Source organism: Galeopterus variegatus, unplaced genomic scaffold (genome assembly GCF_000696425.1).
Source record: "Galeopterus variegatus unplaced genomic scaffold, G_variegatus-3.0.2 Scaffold102, whole genome shotgun sequence".
Taxonomy (NCBI): domain Eukaryota; kingdom Metazoa; phylum Chordata; class Mammalia; order Dermoptera; family Cynocephalidae; genus Galeopterus; species Galeopterus variegatus.
The window spans coordinates 78,358-86,880 of NW_007726213.1; the positions used below are offsets into that span (position 1 = coordinate 78,358).

The 8,523-nt window shown below is 31.8% G+C and overlaps 1 protein-coding gene across 2 annotated transcripts in view; it reads right to left on the reverse strand.

Moving 5' to 3' along the window:
* METTL15 (methyltransferase like 15) overlaps window positions 1-8,523 on the reverse strand; it is a 263,712-nt gene that overhangs the window by 11,238 nt on the left and 243,951 nt on the right. The window contains exon 6 of one of the 2 annotated variants that reach the window (XM_008584138.1): window positions 2,978-3,577. The exons of the other annotated variant lie outside the window; for it this stretch is intronic. Within the exon in view, the coding sequence (XP_008582360.1) occupies window positions 3,132-3,577 (446 nt within the window). The 3' untranslated portion in view covers window positions 2,978-3,131. Of the gene's footprint in view, window positions 1-2,977; window positions 3,578-8,523 lie in introns of those variants that run through there. 2 annotated transcript variants of the gene reach the window in all.

Here is an 8,523-nt window from a genome sequence, read left to right on the forward strand (position 1 = left end):
AGGGTTAAGATCCCCTTACCGGTCATCTTTTAAAAAAAAAAAAAAAAAAAGTATATGATTTTTAAATATCTGCAAGTGAATTTTCAGATATACTAGTTAATTTCAAAAATCTAATTAGGCATACTGTATTCTCTTATAAACTACAGGTTATAGCACAAAAATAGTTCAGTAAATTAAAGCACAAATTATATATCATATATTACATGAAATAGAAAAGATATATAGATGAGTAATGTCTGTTAAAAAACCCCTAGAAACTTCCCCAAAAAAGTAACTAGTAAACAAATTTTAAAATGAAATGAATAAACAATAGAATTACCAAATAAAAATTGTGTATATTTCATTTCTTCAGTGATGAAGTAAAAATTGGTAAGAAGTGATGTACTACATAATAACATTGGTGCCATGTTAAAATGATTCATAGAAGATGGCAGTCAATAAAGAGATTCGGAAATATTTTATTAGAAAAACAATGCACATTCACTGTAACAATCAGTTTTTATTTTCTACATATATTGTTTGAATTTTCCAAAACCATTCTCCAGAGTTAACCATTTAAAACTCATTTATGTATTTTGTTATTCATCCTACAACAAAGACTAAGAAGCAGACAAGAATGATTGTGGTAAACAGCCTAATTTCAGAAAAGAGTTAATATATTTTAATACTCAAACATCTTGAAATCAATTTTCTGTTTATTGAAGAAGGATTTTTCTCATGCATATCACTGAAGATTTTTTTGTCAGAGTATTACTTTTCTAAGGTTGTTATAATAAATTACCACAAACTGGGTGGCTTAGAACAGCAGAAATGTATTTTCTCATTGTTCTGGAGGCTAGAAGTCCAAATAAGGTATCAGCAGGGTTGATTCATACTGGAGACTCTGAATGTTTCATGCTTTTCTGTTAGCTTCTGGTAAGTGCCAGCAATCCTTGGTGTCCCTTGGTTTGTAGACATATCACTCCAATCTCTGCCTCCATCTTCATGTGGCATTCTCCCCTATGTCTCTCTTTTTTCTTCTTATAAGGACACAAGTCATATTGGATTAAGGGAGGGCCCTACTCCAATATGACTTTATCTTAACTACTCAGATCTGCAATGATAGTATTTCCAAATAAGGTCACATTCTGAGATTTGGGGAAAGACATGAATTTGGGTGGGGGTACTGTCAACCCAGTGCAATATTTCTATTTAACATTAAAGAAAAAAATTCCTATACAGATTGCAAAAATGATTGATGAAGTTTGGGGAAAGACATGAATTTGGGTGGGGGTACTGTCAACCCAGTGGAATATTTCTATTTAACATTAAAGAAAAAAATTCCTATACAGATTGCAAAAATGATTGATGAAATAGGTGGATCACTGTTGAATATAAGAATGTGGTCTTTTATTCTCTAATCAGATACTAGGATGGGAGCTTACCTTTGGATTCTCATTCACAAATATGTTTTACTTGCAAAGATAAACTTACAAAATCCTTCAGGCAAGATACAGGGGATTCACCCAGGTGCATTCTCTTATTTCTATTTTAAGTTCAATGTCTCCAGAATTTTTTCTAATTCTTATTTCAATGCATGGTTGTTCAGGTTTAAATAAAGCCTTTAAAGTAAAAGTGGTAAACAGCTTGGGAACTAAATACAAGGGTACTTCAAAATTTTATGGAAAAATAGAATTAAAAGGTAATACAAAATTTTCCATAAACTTTTTGAAGTACTCTCATATTACAGAGATAGATAAAATAAATCTGAGGTAAATTCATGTATTTAATCCTTATTGATTTTGTCCATACAATTATGCTGATATTTCATTCACTTGGATTCACCAATTTAGAATTTGTAGTCGTAATGGAGAAGATGAATATTTCCTGTACTTGAATAGTTTATTGAGCAAGTTAATAGTATAAATATAATTTCAAGGATAACTATTTAAGTGAATATTCATTAACGCACACCTTTAATCAACATGCCCCCTTCCCAACCCAAGCATCCTCTGACTAATTATCGGCCACTCATCCTTCACGTTGCAGTTCAGACCTGGTTTTCTTCAACAGATCAAATCCCTACTAGATGGTCTTACAGCACCATGCACCACTTCTCTGAGCATTTACCACTGTGACCATTTTATACTGAATTTTGTGATTATTTAATTAACATCATTCTCTTCCACTATACTACAAACTCCATAGAACAGGTACTGTGGGCCGTGTATGTTGTACCTACCATTGTTTCTCCAATGACAAATTAGTATTTGCTGAGTAACATTTACATATAATATGTTGATGTGAGAATTACCAATCAATCTTGTCAATTTGTTAAATAATCCTCTATCAATTGCTTGTCTCCTGAATTAACTTTTTACCCTAATTACAGTTACTATACCTAAGTAAAAACATTAAGAAACATTGATTTTAATATAGTGAATAAATCAGATAGTTTTGCATTTCAAATAGACTTGGCTGAATTATTTTGAATAGCTCAAATAAAAAATGCAGGATCCTAATAAGAGACTTTATTATTTGCTATAAGCATTCGAGGCTATTATTAAAACAAAAAATAGACACAATTGATGTTAAATAAAAGTTCTGTGAAACAATTCTCTGTGAGGGTTATTAGAGAAATTCTGCATTTTTACCTTGTAATATATGAAAAATTGCCTGTATCATATTGAAAAATCCCTTTAAAATAATGAACTATAACTTCAACAATAAGACTTATCAGTATAATGCATTTTTAAAATAATACTTGAAAATTTAAAATTTGTATAAATATAAAATTTGTATATATTTGAGAAAGCTATAGTAACTAATTATTCACAAGTAGGGAAATTAAAATTCATTCCATGATCATCATTAATTATTTGAGCCATAGAAAGTCTGTTGTGAAGATAAACATAATGCAAAAATAAATACATTTTTGCAGTCTTGAGATGATGTTGCTCTCCGAGTTAAACTTTCTTTGTAATGCTAATATTTCCTACAGTTTCTTCTTGAGGAAAACAAAATGCCAAATGTCATTAATTTCCAGACTGTCCCACACATTCAGTTGTATTAAATTGTTAAGAAACATCACATGAAAAAAAGTTAGAGAAGCTGTGAGAAAAAATGTGAAGGATCAGGTGATGGTAACTTTCTCACAATTTGATAGCTGCTCTAAGCTTTGCTGAGCGCCCTCTGGGGTTATCTTGTACATCCTGATCTTCTGGAGTAAGTACCTTCTTGTGTACCAATTCCCACATCAAAGGAGCTTTTCTTATAGAGATTCCTTCCTTGTTTTCATGATCCAAACCCAACTGTGATGTTTGTATCACCTTCTGTCTAGCACTTAGGTTAAACCTTTCCGTCATGCTTATCCCAAGCAAGAATCGTTTGACGATGCGATCCTCTAGTGAATGGAATGAGAGGGCAACAAGGCGACCACCAGGTCTCAGAAACTTCTGAGCTGTTTTCAGTCCTATGTAGAGTTCATTAAGCTCATTGTTCACAAATATGCGAAGAGCTTGGAAAGTCTTGGTAGCAATATGGGTAGATCGCTGTAGCAAGTCTTTTCGTGCATAAACAGCAGAGGGAGGAAATGCACCTAGGAATAGATTTTGCAAAAACAGAAAAACAAGATAACATTAATATTTTTGACTGCAAATCAACTGGGTTGTGCAGTGTGTGTGCATATTTAAGGAACTAGATTTTCTTAGAAAATTGTGGCATTTCATTCATATTTCCTCTTCTTTCCAAGCGTTCTTCCAAAGTTTAAAACTATGTGTCAGAAATAATTTTTAATAACTCATAAGAGTAATTGAAGTTGAGCAAGGAGCAGGGAAATGGTAGATAAATTTATGAAGAGATAATAACCAAAAACTTCCCAACTTTTGTGAAAAACAAACTCACATCTACGAGAAATTCAATAAACCACAACTAGAATAAATAAAGAAAGCTGCACCCAGGTACATCATAATCAAACCACTACAAGCCAAAAATAACAAGAAAAATCATGAGAACAGCAAAGAAAAATGATACATTGTGTAAAGGACAACAAAAACATAATTAGCAGCTAATTTTTCATTAGCACTGTGGAGACTATAAGACACTGGAATAATGCTGTAAGTTTTGAGAAGAAAAATCTGATTTCCAAGAAGACTATATGCACTAAAAACTATTCTTCAAAAATAAAGATCAAAGACATTTTTAAATAAATAAAAACAGAGAATTCGTTTCTAACAGGTCTGCATTCAAGAAATGCTAAGAGAATACTTCAGGCTAAAATAAAAAGACAGCAGGTGATAACTTGGATATACAGAAAGAAATGAAGAGATAAGTAATAAATGGAAAAGAATATAGATACATATGTATATACATACATATATACATATGTGTATGTATATTATATATATTTATACACTTCTCTTAATTTCTTTAAAAGACATAGGACTCTTTAAGCTAAATAACACTATACTCTTGGGTTTATTATATATATGTGCATATACACATATTTGTGTATATATGTATATACAGAGAGGTACTATAAATGATAACAGCAGCACAAAAAAATGAGTGGGTAAATGGAACTATACTATGAAAATGTTCCTATATTTTACTGTAAGTATAATTTGCATATTATGGTTCCTAGAGCAACCAATAAAAAATAATGCAAAGAAATTAAGCCAACAAGCTAATAGAGAATAGAAATAGTCCACAAAAACTGTTTAACACAATAGAAAGCAGAAGAACAGCAAAACAAAAGACAAACAAAAAACAAGTACAAAAATGACAGCCAATACATCTAAATATATCAATAATTACACTAAACAAAAATGTACTAAACACTCCAATAAAAATATAGAGATTGAGAAAAAAGAAAAAAAGCAACATGCAACTATAGGTTGTCTATGAGAAATGCACTTTATAAATAAAAATACAAATAATAGTAAAAGTAGTAAGCAAAAGAATGGGAAAATATAAAATGCATAGAGAATAAGCTTGAGAAACCTGGAGAGACTATATTAATATTAGACAAAATAAGCTTTAAAAAAGGAGAATTACTAGAACACAAAGGAGAACATTTCCTATTAATAAAAAGGTCAAAAAGCAGAAAGATACAATTATAAATGTATATGCATCTAACAACATAGTTCTAAAATATAGATACCTCTGAAATAGAGCCACATTAATAAGGCAATTGTTTTTTGACAAAATTGTCAAGTTAATTCCATGGAAAAAGAACAATCTTTTCAACAAATATGTGTATATGTATAAAAGAAGATAAACCTCAACCGTTACATCACACTACACACAAAAATTAATTCAAAATGAATCACACATCTAAGGGTAAACACAAAACCTCAAAATATATATCTGACAAAGCTGTTTTATCCAAAATATATAAAGTAACCTCATAACTTAATAAAATAAGCCAAAAACCCATTTTAAAAATGGGCAAAAGTTTCAATAGACATTTCACAAAAGGTACACAAGTGGCCAATAAACATAGGAAAAGATGGTCAACATCATTAGTAGTTATGGAAAAGCAAATTAAAAACACAATTAAATATCACTACATACTCACTGGAATTGCTAGATCATAGAAAGACACAAAGTGCTGAAATTGACTTAGGTGAAATAGATAATCTGAATAGACCTATAGCAAATGATGGGATTGAATCAATAAACAAAAGTCTACCCACAAAGAAAAGCTCAGGCTCAGATGGCTTCATTGCTGAATTCTACCAAACATTCAAAAAAAGAATTAATACCAGCATTTCACAAACTCTTCCAAAAAATTGAGGAGGGAGCACTTGTCAAATTATTCTATGAAACCAGTATTACCCTGAAAGTAAAATTAAAGGCACCACAAGAAAAGAAAACTACAGACCAGTATCTAATATAAACAGGGACATAAAAATCCTCAGCAAAATACTAGCAAAACAAATTCAGCAGCAGATTAAAAGGATTATACATCACAATCATGTGAAATTTATTCTTGGAATGTAACCATGTTCAACATGCAAGGATAAACATTATAATAAAATTAGTTATATTAAATATATATTAAACACATATATTATATAATATAATTATAAGGACTTTAGATTGTTAAAATGGCAATACTACCCAAATTAATCTAAGATTTAATGCAAACCCTGTCAAAATTCCAGACAACTTCTTGACAAGCTGATTCTAAAATTCATATGGAATTGCAAGGGACCTAGAACAACTCAAATAATCCTGAAAAAATAAATAATAATAATAGTAATAAAACAATGTAGGATGACTCACTTACAGACTTCAAAACTTACTACAAAGCAATGATAATCAAGACAGTGTGGTACTGGAATAACAACAGACATGCAAATCAATTGAATATAATGAATGGAAAGTCAAGAAGTAAACTCATACATCTATGCTCAACTGATTTTTGACAAGAGTGCTATGACCATTCAACATGAAAAGTCTTTTGAACAATGGTGCTGAGACAAAAGGACAGCCACATGCAAAAGAATGAAGTTGGACAAACTCTTATCTCACACCACATACAAAAATTAATTCAAAATGGATCAAAGACAGAAATGTAAAAGCAAAAACTATAAAATTCTTAGAAACATGACTTTAATTTGTCAAAAGATTCTTAGATATGACACAAAAACATAAACAATAAAAAATACCATCAATAAATGAAAGGTTTGCAAATTATATATCTAATAGGAAAAAAATTGAAAATTATATATCTAATAAGGGACTTTATCTAGAAATATATAAAAGAAGCAAAGTGCAGGATGATACATGTATGATACTATTTACATCAGTTTAAAAAAATGCTTAACAACACTCAGCATTTGGGAAACGTAAATCAAAACCACTATGAGATACCATCTTACTCCAGTTAGGATGACTAATATCCAAAAAACTGAGAATGATAAATGATGGCGAGATTGTGCAGAAAAAGGAACTCTCATACACTGTTGGTGGAACAGCAGATTGGTGCAGGCTTTACATAAAATGGTATGGGGGTTCCTCAAACAATTACACATAGATCTACCATATGACCCAGCTATTCTGCTGCTGGGAATATACTCAGAGGAATGGAAATCATCATGCCGAAGAGATACCTGTACTCCCATGTTTATTGCAGCACTATTTACAATAGCCAAGAGTTGGACCAAATGCCCATCATCAGATGAGTGGATAAGGAAACTGTGGTATATCCACACAATGGCATTCTACTCTGCTATAAAAAAGAATGAAATACTACCATTGGCAACAACATGGATGGACTGAGAGAAAATTATATTAAGTGAAACAAGTCAGGCATAGAAAGAGAAATACCACATGTTCTCACTTATTTGTGGGAGCTAAAAATAAATAAATATATATATAAACAAATAAATGGTAGTAAAGGAAGAAGACACAATAATCTCAACAATTCCTTGAATTTGTTAAGACTAGTGAACAGATATGTAGTTGGCGGGGGAGTGGAGAAGAGAGAGAGGGGGGGAAAGAGGAATGGGTAAAGGGACATGAAATTCAACTACAATGTATATTGAGAAGCTAAAATAAAAAAATAGAGTAAAATAAAAATTAAAAAGGCACATCAAAACAGATATACCCATCTAGCTCAAAAATTGAAATGAAAAATGCTGATTTTGAAATAAATCAATAAATATAGTTTTCCTTAAACTTATAATCACTGGTATACATAGTATAAAAGAGGAATGTTCAATGCATTTATACAGAAATTTTTCTTTGATTTAGAAGCATGATCTTAAAGAATATTTTATTCCATAGAGAAGTAATGTTTCCAGTCCAAATTTCCTACGAATGAAGATCTGAGAGGATGACTGCCATCCTGGCATTTGAGTCTCCTTAGCATGCTTTTTAGAGAAAAGTAAATTATACAAAGCTGGCACCTTAGTTCACATTTCATTAATCTGTACACCTAGTAGTAAAATACAGATATACCTGACTAGTCTTTGGGACCTGGATCAGAGAAGGGGAGAATAATATATGTATCAGACAGTGGAGAACATGATTGTCTAAACACTGTGATAGGATCACTCTTTCTCCTACAAAAGTTACTTTGCTGAGGACTAGAAAATGTGAGACACTATGGAATGCATCCTCCAACAACCAGGTCTCTCAGAAACAAGATGCTGATGTCCAAGCTGAACAGGGAGATCAGCTTCTTTCCATTTGCTATTTAGTTCCTCCATTTTCCAGAGAAAGAGTGTGGGCCACTGGGAAATGTGTTTCAAAATATTCTAAAGCTCTGTACAAACATGCAACTACAATATTCATATTTTGGAACTCAGATTTAGAGGAAGCTTCAGGAGGGTTGCATTCCTGAACTCCCTGCATGATTCAAATCTTGAGTATTTCAAGACTCATTTTCTCACAGGAAAAATGATATGTAAATACATTTTTTTTTTTCCTTTTTGTCTTTTTCCGTGTCCGGCAACGGATCGCAACCCTCAGTGTCGCGCCCGTACCGGACCGGGAACGGCCACGGGAACGCAACCCCCCGGGGGTGGGGCCCCC